This window comes from Hemitrygon akajei, chromosome 2 (assembly GCF_048418815.1).
Source record: "Hemitrygon akajei chromosome 2, sHemAka1.3, whole genome shotgun sequence".
In the NCBI taxonomy this organism is placed as follows: Eukaryota; Metazoa; Chordata; class Chondrichthyes; order Myliobatiformes; family Dasyatidae; genus Hemitrygon; species Hemitrygon akajei.
Genome location: NC_133125.1, coordinates 153675072 through 153694262, shown reverse-complemented (window position 1 = coordinate 153694262; position 19191 = coordinate 153675072). Strand labels below are relative to the sequence as shown.

At 39.6% G+C, this 19191-nt stretch overlaps 1 protein-coding gene across 1 annotated transcript in view; it reads right to left on the bottom strand.

Moving 5' to 3' along the window:
* Window positions 1–19191, bottom strand: part of LOC140717072 (HEPACAM family member 2-like) — a 115346-nt gene that overhangs the window by 18039 nt on the left and 78116 nt on the right. The window contains exon 6 of the mRNA XM_073030255.1: window positions 17307–17362. Coding sequence (XP_072886356.1) covers window positions 17307–17362 — 56 coding nt within the window. The remainder of the gene's footprint in view (window positions 1–17306; window positions 17363–19191) is intronic.

Sequence of the window (19191 nt, the reverse complement as noted above, 5' to 3'; positions counted from 1 at the left end):
GAGGTTATGAGGAAAGTTGATGAGGGTAAAGCAGTGGATGTTGTCTATGTGGACTTCAGTAAGGCCTTTGACAAGATTCCGCACAGAAGGTTAGTTAGGAAGATTCAATCGTTAGGTATTAATATTGAAGTAGTAAAATGGGTTCAAGAGTGGCTGGATGGGAGATGCCAGATAGTGGTGGTGGATAACTGTTTGTCAGGTTGGAGGCCGGTGACTAGTGGTGTGCCTCAGGGATCTGTACTGGGTCCAATGTTGTTTGTCATATACATTAATGATCTGGATGATGGGGTGGTAAATTGGATTAGTAAGTATGCAGATGATACTAAGGTAGGTGGTGTTGTGGATAATGAAGTAGGTTTTCAAGGCTTGCAGAGAGATTTAGGCCAGTTAGAAGAGTGTGCTGAATGATGGCAGATGGAATTTAATGCTGATAAGTGTGAGGTGCTACATTTTGGTAGGAATAATCAAAATAGGACATACATGGTAAATGGTAGGACATTGAAGAATGCAGTAGAACAGAGTGATCTAGGAATAACGGTGCATAGTTCCCTGAAGGTGGAATCTCATGTGGATAGGGTGGTGAAGAACGCTTTTGGTATGCTGGCCTTTATAAATCCGAGCATTGAGTATAGGAGTTGGGATGTAATGTTAAAATTGTACAAGGCATTGGTAAGGCCGAATTTTGAGTATTGTGTACAGTTCTGGTCGCTAAGCTATAGGAAAGATGTCAACAAAATAGAGTACAGAAAAGATTTACTAGAATGTTATCTGGGTTTCAGCACCTCAGTTAAAGGGAAAGGCTGAACAAGTTAGGCCTTTATTCTTTGGAGCGTAGAAGGTTGAGGGGGGACTTGATAGAGGTATTTAAAATTATGAGGGGGATAGATAGAGTTGATGTGGATAGGCTTTTTTCCATTGAGAGTAGGGGAGATTGAAACAAGAGGGCATGAGTTGAGAGTTAGGGGGCAAAACATTAAGGGTAATACGAGGGGGAATTTCTTTACTCAAAGAGTGGTAGCTGTGTGGGACCAGCTTCCAGTAGAAGTGGTAGAGGCAGGTTCGGTATTGTAACTTAAAGTAAAGTTGGATAGGTTTATGGACAGGAAAGGAATGGAGGGTTATGGGCTGAGTGTGGGCCAGTGGGACTAGGTGAGAGTAAGTGTTCAGCATGGACTAGAAGGGCCAAGATGGCCTGTTTCTGTGCTGTAATTGTTATATGGTTATATAGTTATACTCCAAGTGAGGTTCAAGCTGAGTTTTACAGAGCTGCATCATTGCCTCATGGCTCTTGAATTCAATCCCAGGACTAATGAAAGCCAACACACCATACAGCGTCTTAACCCTATCAATTTGTATGGCAACTTTGAGTGATCTATGGACTTGAACCCCAAGATCCTTATGTTCCTCCACACTGCTAAGGATCCTGTTATTCTTTTACTCCACCTTCAAGTTCGACCTTCCAAAGTGTATCACATTCCATTTTTCCCACATGGAACTCAGTCTGCAATTATCCACCATGTTCTGCACCTTGTCTGTATCCTGTTTTAACTTACAACAACCTTCTACACTATTTACAACATGTTCAACTTTGGTGTTAACTACAAATTTACTAAACCACACTTTCACCTCCTTATCCAAGTCATATGGCCAGGTTCCCAAATCAGATCCCTGTGGTACACCACTCATCACTGACCGGCAGGCAGAATACACTATCTACTACATCCTCCTGCTTTCCGTCGGCATGCCAATTCCAAATCATCACAGCCATGCCTCATGATCTTCTGAATTTGCCTACCACAGGGAAACTTGTCAAACATCTTACAAAAATCTATAAACACTGGGCCCTCCAATCTACTTTCACCAGCTTGTCACCTTCTCAATTAGGCTTCTACAACATAATCTGCCCCTCACAAAGCTATGCTGATTATCCTTAATAAGACAGTGATTCTCCAAAAGCTCATGAATCTCATCACATTGAATTCTCTCCAGAAGTTTATCTGGCACTAATGTAAGACAAATTGGTCTACAATTCCCTAGATTATCTCTATTACATTTTTTGAACAAGTTTTTTATTAAATGAATATTTTAGGAGGTGGATGGGCCTTTTAGTGTTAATTTCTTGATAGCTGTTAAATTGGAGGAATTCAGCTGTGATAGGGCTATTCCGACACATTCAGGATTTCTGTCTTGGAGATGGTGTCAGAAGGGGAATTGCATGCTGTGGGAAGCCCTGTAATGGCCAAAGTACTTTCTACTTACTCGGATGCTCCAATTGAGTTGCTGGTCTGGAACTGAGAAATAAAGAAGCAGTAAGTTCCATTAAATGACATTACTTAGCATTAGCTTTCCACACGGAGAGACAATGACCTTAAAGTAATGTAAAATATTTAAATGGAAAGAAACCTTACTGCCATGATTAACCATTTCTGACACTAATTCTTGGTTTTACTTCTGGTTTCAAGTATATCCATAACTCTACCACAACACACAGCTTCACCAGCATCTGCAACCCAGCTGTTGGAAAAATGATACTGTTCTTTGCTTTGAGATACCAAGGTCTACAATAAACTCAATGTGTCAGCTAGTTTAGATAGATAGATAGATAGATACTTTATTCATCCCCATGGGGAAATTCAACTTTTTTTTCCAATGTCCCATACACTTGTTTTAGCAAAAACTAATTACATACGATACTTAAATCAGTAAAAAATATGATATGCATCTAAATCACTATCTCAAAAAGCATTAATAATAGCTTTTAAAAAGTTCTTAAGTCCTGGCGGTAGAATTGTAAAGCCTAATGGCATTGGGGAGTATTGACCTCTTCATCCTGTCTGAGGAGCATTGCATCGATAGTAACCTGTCGCTGAAACTGCTTCTCTGTCTCTGGATGGTGCTATGTAGAGGATGTTCAGAGTTATCCATAATTGACCGTAGCCTACTCAGCACCCTTCGCTCAGCTACCGATGTTAAACTCTCCAGTACTTTGCCCACGACAGAGCCCGCCTTCCTTACCAGCTTATTAAGACGTGAGGCGTCCCTCTTCTTAATGCTTCCTCCCCAACACGCCACCACAAAGAAGAGGGCGCTCTCCACAACTGACCTATAGAACATGTTCAGCATCTCACTACAGACATTGAATGACGCCAACCTTCTTAGGAAGTACAGTCGACTCTGTGCCTTCCTGCACAAGGCATCTGTGTTGGCAGTCCAGTCTAGCTTCTCGTCTAACTGTACTCCCAGATACTTGTAGGTCTTAACCTGCTCCACACATTCTCCATTAATGATCACTGGCTCCATATGAGGCCTAGATCTCCTAAAGTCCACCACCATCTCCTTGGTCTTGGTGATATTGAGACGCAGGTAGTTTGAGTTGCACCATATCACAAAGTCCTGTATCAGTTTCCTATACTCCTCCTCCTGTCCATTCCTGACACACCCCACTATGGCCGTGTCATCAGCGAACTTCTGCACATGGCAGGACTCCAAGTTATATTGGAAGTCTGATGTGTACAGGGTGAACAGGACCGGAGAGAGTACGGTTCCCTGCGGCGCCCCTGTGCTGCTGACCACCGTGTCAGACCTACAGTCTCCCAACCGCACATACTGAGGTCTATCTGTCAAGTAGTCCACTATCCAATCCACCATGTGAGAGTCTACTCCCATCTCCGTTAGTTTGTGCCTTAAGATCTTGGGCTGGATGCAATATGCAATATATTATGCAATATATGAGGAAGAAACATTTTCGGTTCATGGGTGAGAATAATGACTTAGTGGCTGCAGGAGGCATTTTGATATTCAAGACTGCCAACTCCAGCTTCATGGTACTAGTCAGGCAATAATGTAGATGAGTAGTTCTGAACAGATTGCAGGACTGTTGTCATGGTCTCCAGAAGGGAAGATGAATGCAATGTTAATATTCACTTCAAAATGATTAGAATATAAAAGCAATAATGTTATGCTGAGGCTGTATAACGTGCTGAGTATTGTGAACAGTTTTGGGCCCCTTTTTTAAGAAAGGATGTGCTGAAAGAAGAAAGGGTTCTGTAGAGATTCACAAGAATGAGGTCAGGAAGGAAATGATTATCATACAAGCAGCGATTGAAGGCTTTGGGTTGTTCTCAAAGGAATTCAGAAGAATGAGAAGTGATTTCATTGAACCCTATTGAATGCTGAAAGGTCTAGATAGAATGGATGTGAGGAGGATGTTTCCTTTGGTATGGGGAGAGGTTGAGAGTCTGGAACCAGAGGGAATTGCCTCAAAATAGAGGGATGATATTTAAAACAGAGATGAGGAGGCATTTATTTAGCCAGTGTGTGGTGAATCTCTGGTATCCTTTGCCACAGGCAGCTGTGGCGGGAAGGTCACTGGGTGCATTTAAGGAGGTGGTTGATACATTGTTGATCAGTCAGGGCATAAAAGGTTATGGCGGAAGTCAAGAGAATAGGGTTGAGAGGGAAATGGATCAGCCGTTCTGAAATAGGGGGGCAAACCTTTTGGACTGAGTGGCCCAATTCTGCTGCTATATCTTATGATCTTACAAACTAACAAAAGCAAGTCTGGAAATATACCCTCACCATAGTACAGATGTCCAACTCTCTCTTGAAAACTCCCTGCTGCTGGTTCAGGATTAGCAAAGCTCTGGAGACAAGGACAATGGCTGCAAATTCTTTCCTCCACCATTATGTTTTCTCAGTAGTCCCATTGCCCAGCTCAGAAGAATGAATTTCTTTTAAAGTAAACATGAGGTTCTCAGGCAACCGAGAGACTTTGTGCATGGAATCCCTCCCACATCTGCTCCTCTCACTGGGCCAAGGCTATTAGAATGGCTACGAATAATCTTCTTCAAAATACCACCTCCTCTTTGACACATCCTGCCCCATTGACACATGACTGATCTCATTCAAATTTGATGAAATGAAGAAAGGAGTTTCCTTTCTTCTACTGCCTGACTGGACCCCTTTGGTCCTAAGTGGTTCTCCTTGTGAAATGTGCCCTGAACTCTGATCTTTTGTCATAAGATGCAGATATCAGACCTGGTGTTCCATGGGGGCAGGTACAATGGAATGTTCTGTCTCAGATGCAGGTGCTGTCTGATGTGTGCCTCGGAAGATTGCTCCTCTGGAGCAACAAGTTGCTAAATGTGGCTCACTTCCCTGCCTCTGTACAGAAATCTGGAGAATACTGGCATCTGTTAGATGATCCTTTAACAATGTTCAAGCCTTCTGAATCCTCATTTGCACCAAGTCAGTCTCATGACTTCAGTGATTACACTTGCACTCAACATCTTTCTGCTGCTACTGCCTTTTGGATCACTTTAAAAGGGCCACTTGGTTCTAGTTGCAGGGATAGAAGCTGAGGTTAATGACCCATGATGGTCTGGCACTATGCACTTTAAAATCTCCATTTCCCAAGAAAATGATCAAATACCTGCTTGCACATTTTCATTCAATATTGATACTTCATCTGCGGGAACAGTTCTTCAGATGCAGAAATTTAACATTCCTTGAATTTTATATGGTGTATTACAAGTTCCTTTAATCATGGCTTTCTTATCTAAAGCAGAGTCCTTGTGTCTTCTCTGTTGTGATGTCTGTGTTAAATATTTGCTTCTACATATCTTGAACCATATTCAAGTATTAATCCATAAATGGGCACCAATCACCTTTAAATATTGTGCTAAACTGTGAAAGAAACTGTGTTAATTACTATCATACACAAACCATTGACATTTTGCAGACAGTGATTTGGCACAATTTAGAAATTTGTGTGTGTGATAAATTACTCCTTCCAGCTGTTTATTGGTCAGTTACCCTTTGCTACTGATGCCAGAACACATTAAAAGTGTTTTTTTTTAAACAGGATCCCCCTACATAGAGGTGCCTGCGTACAGCACCTGCAGTAATGAGTGTGGCTGAGAAATGGTGCAATCAAATGAGATCCAGCAGCGTTATCTGCACACAGCATTTTCAAATGTCTGGGGAAGCTTGACTCATCACCCATTAATGTGTTACTTTCTCCTCTGAAATTTCTTGTTCAGAACCTATTGCACAAAGTTGGCCAGCTCTGATAGCCACCTACTCCTGACCGTCCTTACCAACAAGAGATGTTGAGTTAGTACAATATTATGACCTCTTGTATGATTGTGAAGAAAAGTCAAGGAAGTAGATATGAGGGGGCATAGTGGAGTGTTGTTCAAATTGTGCAGCTAAACTTTTCATAGCTACTGTAGGGCAGGAGCTATTAATGTCTAAGGTTCCACACTACCAGGTTCAAGAACAGCTAGTTTCCTTTAGCCAAGCAGTTCTTGAACCAACCCACACAACCATAATCATTACAGTTTGTCAACACCATGATCACTTTGCACAAAAGTGGACTTTCTTTTGTTCTAGTTGTCTTCTTCCTCATAAAAATTGTGTTTAATTTATGTTTTTCTTGAGTATGTAATGCTTTTGCAAGGAAGTTTCGCATTGCATCTCTGTGTGCAATTACTTGTGCATGTGACAATAAAGTCTAATTTGACTACTCTAATAGCAGTCATGGCTCTGCCCAAATGCTCCTAGCCTGCACATGACTCTTCTTTAAAAAAGCACTCTTTAACCACATCTTTGAATCATATATTTTACGTGGACAAATATCAAATTTTGTTTTCTGATTTTCCACAGCAGTTTATGACATTGAAGGCATGATATAGTTAAGGTCTTTTGCTGATTATGGAAGCTATGTGGGTGCAAATGATTGAGAGGAAAATACCAATATGTACTTCACTTTGATAAAACGTGGGAGGCAACAAAAACCTTTAAAGTGATCTAGCCTAGCAGTTAGAAGCACACATAAGTGTTTCAACAGTTGAACTAAGGTGGGAGCAGCATCAGGCAATTTTGCAGAGGTGTTTTATTGCAGATGAACTTCTGACCACAAAGCTACATTTTCGCAGTTGATACTATATGCTTGCTAAAAAGACCCATTTGTGTTTTTTATTAGAGGAGTTGTGGGAATCTTTTTGTCTGCCAACCACTAATTATTTTTCTCAGCAACAAGATAGATCTCAACATTGTGTCTGGAGTATTATACTTCCAATCTTCTCCACTCCAACTGTCCTGCAGATAGTGCTCTGGTATCACTTCCACTATTATGCATCTGAACACTTGAAACAAATACTGATGAAACATTTTATGGACTATCTTTTAAAAATACAGGTTATCCATTTCCTTTATGTCTGCATTAAGTCACTTTTTAAATTATTAATTTAGTACTGATCTATCCATTTGTGGCTGCATGTGTTGCTTTCAATGTTTAATGTTATACTTTTAAATTATGGTTTGAACTCCATTTGCATGGAATATACAAGACTAAATAGTCTATTGTTAATAAATGTATCTCCTCTTCCCTTTTTTAAACAAAGATACTCTATTGGTTTCTTCCTGACTGAGCAGAAGATGCAGGGAGACCCATCATCAATGACAATATCTCATAATTAACCACTGAGAGCCATTTGATTGCTTTGTTGATGCTGGTTCATTGGTAGATCTCTATTAAATCAACTCAATATCCATGCAATTGCTCTATACTTCCAACCACATACTTACTTGTGGCTTTTCAAAACTTCAATTACATGGAAACAAAGAAAACCCACAGCACACTACAGGCCCTCCAGCCCACAAAATTGTGCTAAACATGTCCCTACCTTAGAAATTACTAGGGTTACCCATAACTCATACCCATTACGATCTGATAATCAATGTAGATCACAAAGAACAGAAGTCTGGGGAGTATTATCATGTAGTTCTCTGCAATCTGAAAAATCATTGCTCACCACTACTGTATCTCTTCAGTCAATTATAACAATGTCTTCATCATCAAATACATGGCCCCCAATAATACTTAACACTTCTTCAAAGATCTCAAACAAGATAGTAAACTATAAATTACTATTAAAAAATCTGCACTGTATTTTAGCTGCCGGCCTATACATTATTAATTTCAATCAATTTTGACACATTTTATTGTTTTTAACTATTTATTCACCACGGATAAAAGTGTAACTGACTTGTTAATGGCAAATTTAATCACTCTTGCCTTTCTTAGGAGACTTATAGAACTTAAAACCCTCCAGTGCACCAACATTCCATCAAGGAGGCTTGAAAGGCAAGAACAACTTGTTATGAGCAGGCCAGTTGAACTATTATCAGTGGTGAACAAACAGGAGGATTGAAAGACCATAACATTTATAAATCTCTCCCTTATTGATGTGAGATATGTCTCATCCTGAACAGGGGATACTTCTTCAAACCCATCACTTTAAATTACATTCTTTTTATGCATCCCATCTCCTGCACCAAGAAACATCATTATTATAACCTGCTTTCCCTTAATTATTTCAATCTCTACATTTTCCAATCACCCTGAAAGATCTGTGTGGATTCCCTTTCTTGTCTTCACATACAACTCAGTATTTGAATCCTCTACTCCTCTTTGCATAGACAAGCCACACTCAATTTTATTAATTTTTAAAATTTATTTTAATTAGATACATAGCGTGGAACAGGGAATTCCAGCTCATTGAGCTGCACCATCCAGCAACCCACCCACCCTAGCCTAATCATAGGATGAGTTACAATGATCAATTAACCTACTAACTAGTACGCCTTTGGAACATGGAAGGAAACTGGAGCAGGTGGGGAAACTCATATGCTCACAGGAAGGACATACATACTTCTTATAGACAGTGTCAGAATTGAACTCCAAACTCCAATACCCCTTGATGTAATAGTATCTCACTAACCACTACACTACCATTGAGCTCAAATAGCATAATTATTGTTGTATTTTCCAATTGTTTTATTCTAGTCCAGATGGGTCAGACCACTTCTAATTAAAGAGCACAATACAGCAGACCTGAAGAACTGATACAAACACATAAAAGCTCAGTGAAACATACTCCTGTGGCATACCGCTAACCAGTACTAGACACTGCAAACATATTCAATGCAAAAGTTATCTTTTTCACCTTTTGCAATTTACTTTCCACCCTTGCATTTTACGTCATTAGTACACTAGTCTACATGAAAACATTTGAAGTTCCCCTATACCCAGTATATCTGGTACCTTCTCACTTGTTATTTTCTCAGTTATTTTGTGGGCTGACATCAGTTGAGTTTTACACGGCTCAGATGAGCTCCAAGCGGAAACTGGAAAGAAAGATAAGATCTGTTGCCTGCTGAATGCAGCAACATCTGTAGCATGTGGTTACTTGACCACCAAAGAATTAAACATCTAATACATGACTAAGTTAGCTATTAACAATTTGTAACAATCAGATTGTTTGCATAATAAACCATTCCTTGTGCCCAGTATATTGAAAAAATACAAATATTATGTTCTGCACAATTAATTGCAGTTTCATTTGTGTAAAGAATTACAATGCACCTTCATTATATGACAATAAATTTGATCCAATTATTTTAAAAATAATTTGAATCATTTTATTATCCATATTATACTTTGTTAAGAAAGAAAATTCCAAACTAAGCATGATTTCTAATGGCACAGATTAGAACATATTTGTAACAAATATTGAACCAATACCAGATGAGCCTCAACATATTGTATATACAGAAGCCTATTGTGTCTCATTGATGAGCATAATGCTGATAATAGAGTTAGACGTGTTGTTAGTAACTGAAAAGGAAATATTCTACTTTTGGTCATTTTTCTCTAAGTGCAGTGACCGGTGAAGATTTCCTCGGATTGTTTTGAAATTTTCTCAAGCTACTTTAACACCAAAGATTATTTTTTAAATGCGCTTCATCCCTTCTTACCACTTATGATACAGAAATTTCATTGGCTCTCAGATGTGAAAACTAAATGTTTCAGCAAGTCTTCAATGCCAACCTTTTTAGGAATAAAAAAAGATGAGTCCTGTTGCTTATTTACATGCATTACTATTCATAAAAGTGTAACAGACAGAATGAAATAAATGATACTTTTAGAAAAACTGTTCCAAATTATTAATATTAATCCTTAAAAGATAATTGGAAAATATCATTTCTAAATAGTATTGTTATTGTAACTATTTACCAGAAAATACTGATGTGTATTTTGTACGTATTATGTGTCACGTGTTCTCACAACTGTCTAGCTGGCACCAAGCTGGAGTGAGACATTTCCTTGAAAATATCTTACTGCTCTCGGGTTGTAAAAAAAATAATTTGTTGCTTCATTTTGCAGTAAAGAAAGTCATTATATATCTTTTTATTTTATGTGTGGTTTAAAGAATTGAGGGATAGCCCTGCATGTCATCAGAATTTTAGCATTGTGCCCGCTTATCTCCTGCAGTACTATTCTTCACCAGCCTATACAGGTCTATTTGACCTCCAAGAGCACATTTCCAACTGATCAATCAGCTGTCAATGAAGCATCAATTACTGATGAAATACATGTCTCTTTCGATGAAAGCGTTCTGTTTGTCTAAGGACATAAATATGATATTGAGCACAAAACCCTGCAACCTCACCAGTCCGTGCTATTGTTTCCATTCTACCGCAGCCATCTTCTGTTTTCAATCCTGTCAATATCTAAAGTGTAGCCCCTTCTCCTTTCTCGTTCATATACTATTCTAAAACTATACAAGGATAACGTCACCTTGAATCTGTCCTGTTAACCCTATCAGACCTCTGTATGTTTCTGCGAGAATATACAGAAGGGCTTGTCAACCCAAACTCTCCTCATTTGGCAATCTTACCATTTGAAATCATCTGTTTTGCTCCCTCAATAGTAATAAATAATAATTTAGCCAAGGGGAAAATTAGTTAAGTAGACCTTACTCACAAGTACATGAACATTCATTTACAAAATAAGCATTTGCAGTGGAAATAATTTGCAATGATGGAGAAAGTCCAGAAACTCATGATTCTTAACAACTTGAATGGGAGACCTCATGCCAAAACGTTATTTAACTCTGCTCTATCAAGACTAACAAAAAAGTGAAGCAAATCATCAAGTAATCTGTACAGAACAGGAAATGACAGTAAACTGCAGTATTTTATTACAGTTTAACAGTGAAGAGTGTCAACAATGATTTACTTTATAACTAATGATTTCCAGTTAATTATGCCTGCAATGCATGTGAGAACCACAATTGCTTAAGATGTTCACATATATTTTTGGTCAGTTTCCTTTGCATTAACACAGATTAGACATGATGTTTTTTTTTTCATTCCTTCAATCATAATTTTAAAACTATTTGTTTAACATATCTGTAATAAACACCAGCACTTACTTGAATACAAGTGCAGTATATTTTCTGGGTCAACTGTTTCAGGCCAAATCCTAACCACAGATGGTGTTTTTAAGTCACAGGAGAACAGAACATAGAACAAAAGAGCATAGTATAGACCCCTCAGCCCACAATTTTGTGCTGACATTATTACTTACTTCAAGATCAGTCTCACCCTTCCCTCCCAAATAGCCATTTTTCTTTCATCCATATGCTTATCTGAAAGTGTCCTATATGTCTCTAATGTATCTGCATCTACAATAATGTCTGGCAGTACTTACCACTCTGTGTAAAAAGAAACTGACTCTGATATCCCCCTATACTTTCTTCCACTCATACTTATAATAGCCATTAGCATTCTGGGAATGGGGCACTGGCTGTCCACTCTATTTATGCCCTTTATCATACTATGCATCTCTATCAAGTCATCTCTCATCCTCCTTTACTCCAATTAGAAAGCCTGATCTCACTCAAACTTATTCACAAGACACGTCTACCCCAGGCCGCATCCTGGCAAATCTCCTCCACATTCTCTGTAAAGCTTTCACATCCTTCCTACAATGTGGTGAACAGAACTCCACATAATACTCCAAGTTAGGTCTAATCAGACATTGATAGAGCTGCAACATTTCCTCGTGTCTCTTGAACTCAATCGTCTGAACAATAAATGCCAGTATACCACACAATTTCTTAACCATCCTATCAACTTATGCAGCAACTTTGAGAAATCTATGGGTTTGGACTGCAAGATCCCTCTGTTCCCCCACAGTGCTAAGAACCTGCTATTGTCCTTGTATTCTGCAATCAAGTACAACCTTGCAAAATTTATCACTTGTCACATTTCTGGATTGAATTGCACCTCCCAATTCTCAGCCCAGCTCTGCATCCTGACAGTGTCCTCTGAGAGCGTTCTGCATTATCTGCCACTCTGCAACCCTTGTGTCATATGCAAAATCACCAACTCGCCCTTCTCCTTCCTCAACCCAGTCATTTCTAAAATTCACAAAGAGCAAGGTCCCAGAACACACATCATCATGGACTTCAAGGCAGAATACGTTTAATCTACTACCACTCCCTGCCATCTGTAGGCAAACAAATTCCAACCCCACAGATCCAGGTTTCCTTGCATTCCATGCCTCATGACATTCATACTGTGCTTACATGGGAACCCCTAGTCAAATACTTACTGATATCCAAATACACTACAATCACCGCTTTACCTTCTTCAAATTTGTTTTGTCATACTTATTATCCTCAAGCTATTCTGCCTCAGCATTGCCCCATGTTCCAAAATAATTAGTCTTGCTAAAATGGTCTTTAGTGTCACCTGCAAACATACTCATTTAGACAATACCATAAGACGTAGGAGCAGAACTAGGCCATTTGGCCCTTTGAGTATTCTCTGCCATCCCACCGTGGCTGATTTATTATCCCTCTCAACCTCATTCTCCCACCTTCTCCCTGCAACCTTTGATGTCTTAACTAAAAATCAAACTATCCACTTTAAATATACTAAATAACTTGGCCTCCATGGCTGCCCATTGGCAATAAATTCCACAAAATCATGACCATCTGGCTGAAGAAAACGGGCCTCTCATCAGTCTAAGTAGATGTCTCTCTAGGCTGAGGCTGTTTCCCCCTAGTCCTAGGCTCAGCAACTATAGGAAACATCTGCCCCACATCCATTCTATCCAAACCTTTCAATATTCAGTAGGTTTCAATAAGATCACACTCCACACCCATTCTGCTACACTCCACCAATTCCATCATACAAATCATTCACATAACATGAAAAGAAGTGGTTCCAACACCAGTCCCTGCAGATCACCACGAGTCACCAGAAGCCAATCAGAGAAGTTCCACTTTATCCCACATATTGCCAACCATCTACTAGTCAATCTTCTATACATGCTAGTATCATTCCTGTAATACCATGGGCTCTAATCTTGTTAAGCAGCCTCATGTACGGCACCTTAAAGGCCTTCTGAAAATCCAAGTAAACAATATCCACTAACTCTCCTTTGTCTATCTTGCTTGCTATTTCCTCAAAGAATTCCAACAGAATTCAGTCAAGGTTTACCCCTTACAGAAACCATGCTGACTTTGGCTTATTTTATCATGTGCCTCCAAATAATACAAAACCTCATCCTTAATAATGGACAAACACGAGGAAATCTGCAGATGCTGTAAATTCAAGCAACACACTCAAAATGCTGGTGGAATGCAGCAGGCCAGGCAGCATCCATAGGGAGAAGCACAGTTGACGTTTTGGGTCGAGACCCTTCGTCAAGACTGATAAGGTCCTTAATAATGGACTCCAACATCTTCCCAACCACTGCAGTCAGGCTAACTGGCCCATAATTTCATTTGTTCTCCCTTCCTCCCTTCTTTAAGTGTGAAGTGATGTTTGCATTTCTCCAGTCCTATGGAATCATTACAGACCAAGTTCGACACTCTCTTCAGCTATCACTTTAAGAACCTGGGGTGAAGTCATTCTGGTCAGTGTGACTTATCTACCTTCTGACTTTCCAGCTTCCTAACCACTTTCTCTTTAGTAATGACGACTGCACTCAAGTCTACCCCATGACACTCTCAAGTTCCTGGCATACTGTCGGTATCTGCCATAGTGAAGATGACACAAAATACTTACTAGTAATCCACCATTTTTTGTCTCAAATCATTGCCTCTGCAGCTTCATTTTCAAGTTGTCTAATATCCACTTTTCTTTCTCTTTTACTCTTTGTACATCTGAAAAATTATTTTGATATCCTCTTTTATATTATTAGCTAGCTTTCCTTCATATTTCATCACCTCTCTCCTAATAGCTTTTTAATTTGCCTTCTGTTTGTTTTTCAAAGCTTCACACTAATTTTTGCTTGACTATATGCCCTCACTTTTGCTTTTGTACTGTATTTGACTTCCCTTGTCAGCCAAGGTTGCATCATCCTCCCTGTAGAATACTTCATCTCTGGAATGAATCTATCCTGCACATTCTGATTTGCCAGTGTCAGTTCTAGGATCATATGAGATGTGATGGGTTTTGGACTGCACTCATGGTAATTCTGAAGAATTAGTGGGAGGAGAGGAAATCTCATTGGAACCTATCGAATACCTGAAGGCCTAGTGTGAACATGGCAAAGACTGTTCCTTTCATGGGACAGTCTAAGAGCAGAGGGCTCAATATCAGAATAGAGGGATATCAATTTGGAACAGAAACAAGGAATAGGAATGTGGTAAATCTATGGCATTCATTGCCACAGGTGGCTGTGGAGTTAGGTCATTGTGTGTATTTAAGGCAGAGGTTGATAGAGTCTTGATTAGTCATACTGTGAACAGTTACCAGAAGACAGGAGAATTTGGTTGAAGGAGAATAAATAAGCCATGATGAAATGACGTAGCAGACTCATTGGACTGAATGATCCAATTCTGCCCATATCTCTTTTGATTTTATGGTCTATGTCCCCTTCCAATTAGCTTTGACCAGCACCTCACTAATGCCTCTGTAATTCCCTTTACCCCACTGTAATACTGGTACATTGTCTCCCCCTCAAGCTGCAAGATGAATTGAATATTATAATCACTGTTTCCTAAGGGTTCCTTTGCCTTAAGCTCCGGAATCCAGAATTGCCCTTCCCCTGATAGGTTCAACCACAAGTTGCTGCAAAAAGCCAACTCAGGTATACTACAAATTCACTCATGGAATCCAATCTACCTGCATACAGAAGCCCTTCATAACTATTGTAACATTTCCCTTTTCACATGCCTTTTCCATTTCCCATTTTAATTTGTATCCCACATCCTGGCTGCTATTTGGAGGACATCAGGGTCTTTTTACCCTTGCAGCTTCTTAACTCTACCCACGAGGATTCTAGATCCTTGATCTTATCTCACATCTCACTAAAGATTTGATTTCATTTTTTTTGCAACAGAGCCACCCTACCCCCTCTGCCTAACTGCTTACCTGACTTTCCTTTTGATACAAAGTGTATCCTTCAATGTTTAGCTCACAATTATAGTCTTCTTTCAGCCAAGATTCAGTCATGCACATAACAAGGTACCTGCTAATCTCTAATTGCACTACAGCATCATCCACTTAATTCCATATATTGTATGCATTCAGAAATAATACCTTCAGCTCTATAGCCATCACCCTTTTTGATTTTACCCCACTATGTTACACAATCTCATCCTACTGACTGCAATTTTGCCCTACATCCTTCCTCAGTCCCACTACAATCTGCACCAACTTGTATACCAACTGCCCCATCTTCAGCCCTATCCCTCCAGTTCCCATACATCTGCCAAATTGTTTAAATCCTCTGCAATGGCTCTAGCAAATCTGCCCATGAGGATATTGGTCTCCTTCAGGTTCAGGTGTAACTCGTTCTTTATGTGCAGGTCATACCTTCCTCAAGGGAGATCCCAATTATTCAGAAATCCGAAGGCCTGTCCCCTGCTCCAATTCCTCAGCTACGCATTCCTCAGATAAATCATCCTATTCTTACCTTCATTGGCACAAGGCGCAAGCAGAAATCCATAGATTCCTACCCTGGTGATCCTACTTTCCAGCTTCCCAACTAACTCCTTACTCTTTCTTCAGGGCCTCCTCAATTTTCATACCTGTGCCATTAGTAACAATATGTAGCACAACTTCTCACTCTAGCGCCTATATATCACCTCCTCATTCTCCTGAGTGTGCCAAAAACAATTGAACTGCAGCTCCAGTTCCTTGACACAGTCTTTAAGGAGGTGCAGCTTGGTGCACCTCCGTACTGATGTAGTTATCAGGGAGACTAGAGGACTGCCAAAGTACCCACATCTCACACAGGCAACATACTATAAAATATGGACACACTTAAAGTGTATTACTAACAAGGTACTAAATGGGGGGGGGGGGGGAAAAACAGAAATTTATTTATACCCTGCTTCTTTGTTTGCCTATACCTGTTCTCGATAAAGCTGTTGAGCCAAAGCTGAACCACTCTAACACTGCCCAACTCAAACAATAGCTGCTCCAGCAATTCCTTCAAAGCTTAATCTCATTTTTTTGTATTTCTATTTCACATATCTCTAACTCAACAAGTTTGAAACTCTGCTTTTTGTTTTATTTCTAATCACTTTTGGAGAACAGTTCATTGAACTGGTTAAAAAAGAATTCAAGGATTCATTTTATTGTCAAAGTATGTGCATACAACTCTGATATTCGTCTTTTCCAGATAGCCATGAAATACAGAATACAATGGTAGTCAGTGCAAGAAAAGATACCAATGCCCCTCCCCTTCCACATGAAAATAACAGGAAACAAAACTCGCAAAGTCCAACCCTTTCCCCCAAACCCTGCCTCATATGAAAACCCAAAAGAACACCTACCTGCAACATCAAAAACTCCAAATCATGAACCCCTCCCTTACAAAAAAACTACAACAAAATCAAATCCCCAAGCACCTCCCACACAAACAAGAAAGTGCCAACAGCACCAACCACCCCCTAGCTCCTCTCTCCCACACAAAAAAACTAACATATCACCCACACACAAATAAAACATCAAACCCCAAATCTCCCACACCTCCCTCACATAAAACCCAACACATCACCCATCCAGAACCCCAACCCACAAATCGGGAACAAGAACGAAAACACAGAAAAGTGAAGGAAAGTAATATAAACTACAGACATAAATCTCAGAATTTTATAAACATCCTACTGGTAGAATCGAGGATGCCTGCAGTCTTCTGACTGCCCCATGCTGCCTTCCAAATGTGTTAATAAGAGTACAAAGCAAATTGCATATATTTATACTTTCTATATCCCTGTGATAGGGACTGCATAGCAGGTTCAGCACAAATGTTAATACAGTTAGAGAGGAAGTATTACAATAGGTATCAATCTGTCTGAAGTACAACAAGCATCACGCTGGAATTAAGGTCTAATATATTCAGTTGCTAGGAAAATGGAAAGTTTGGAAATAGTTCAGAACCAAACACGCAAGCTTGTAAAACAATACTATCAGTACATCATTTGACTTACCTGATGATCCAGTGTGCTACTGAGCTTTCCTGCTTGTTCCTGGGCTTGATTGCAACCTGAGGAGGAAAACTTTTGGTCTGCATCAGTTAGTCGTTGGCCTTGTTGCGAACATAGTTGTCATCAATGCTTGCTCAATATGATAATTGCATATTTAGGAAAATCAAACTGGCTGCATACCTGCACAGTTTGGAAAGAATGAACTACTGATAAATACATCACTAGTGAGATTTACCAGTTAGGTATGCAAATATTAACATAACTGCTTATCTAAAAAATGGAGAGAGTTTGCCAGGGAGGACTCTTTAAAGGACACGTGTGCCATCTGTGAATGCTTGTACTTTAGGGAATATCTCCAATACAAGTATTCTTATTTAGCTTGCTTCAGTAGGCTCACTAAAAAGTATGTAAATTCTTGTATCTTTGAGTAGGTGCTTTCTCTTAAGATGTGGCAGAGGTCATCGGCAGTGGCAATTTGGAATGATACAAATGCTGGCAGGATGAAGGTGACTGTGTACTCTGACCTCCATGGCAAACCAGTCAAGGCACACACCAGGTCGTATTCAAGTTTGGATGGGGAGGGTGGGGTGGTTCACAGACCTCACTAACCATAACGAATGAGGTTTGACCACTGACCTTTAAAAAGCAGAGTCTCCAGGGAGACTTTATTATTCTACAAGTCTCTACATAACCTGTTAAATTGCCAGCCACAAAGATCTTGCAGTTAGCTTAATTTAAGTTTCAGGCCTAACAAGTGATAGGAAGAATCAAACACCAACACAGAAATGAGAAAAGTATTTTGGCAGCTGCTCAGAAACTCCAAAAATGTGTTTGTGTTTGTGTTAAGCTCACTTTTGAATTACTGCAATTTTACTTTGCAGTTATGTGTGCAAAATTCTACTTGTGGGACTTTTTAAAAAGACATTTGAAAAATTTTAAGAATGTTGCAAATCTGAAAGAAAAGCCAACAGTTCATTGACCATCTATGGAGAGTGACAAAGGTTAATCTTTTAGATTAATGGCTTCTTGTCAGGGGTTGTTCTACAGAACAGAGTTAGCTGGAAAGAAAGCAAAAGGATCAGAGGTAATCCTTGGATAACAACAGGAAATGGGCTTAGACTCAAAAGGTAGACATTTTGAGAGATTTCAGAAATAACTAATGATTTTTCACCGTGCAACTCTCTATCCTGAGCTTTCAAACTCCCAACAGTTGTTCCTTAGCCGGTGTGTCTGGTTGGCTGCTGTACCCAGAAAAATCTCGCCAGAATTGCTTAATTCTGAACAATGCATGGCAGGAAGATTTAACAACAATGGTGGGTTCATCAAGGTGGCACTTCTGTTAAATGGACCAGTGCACCTACGGCACATGTCCTGTTGTATGAATGGGAACAAAATGAAGTGATTAAAGAATCTGATGTTTGAGAAAGACTGGATCAAAGGAGCATTGCTTTAAAAATTAAACAGGGCCTTTCAGGACTGTTTACAGAAGGCACATTTTCCAACAAGAGGGTAATAGAAGCCTATAAGTCACTCCGCTCAGACACTGAGGTTGGGTCAAGTAAGATTTTCAAACTAGAATAACTACATGCATATAGCACAGATGGAAATGGCTTGAAGGAGTATCACCTCTCACCTAATGGAAACACTGTCCTTCCTCAAGATATTACATGGGATTATATACCACTAAGGCAGATTCAGACAAATCTGTTCATGCTGCTTATGCTCTATTTCCTATTAGACCTCAAGGTATAGAAACAGAATTAGGCCATTTGGCCAATTAGTCTTTTCCACCACCTCATCATGCTGATCCATTTCTCTCTCAGCCCCAATCCCCATATCCCTTCATGCCTTGACTAATAAAGAATCTATCAGCTTCTGCCTTAAATAT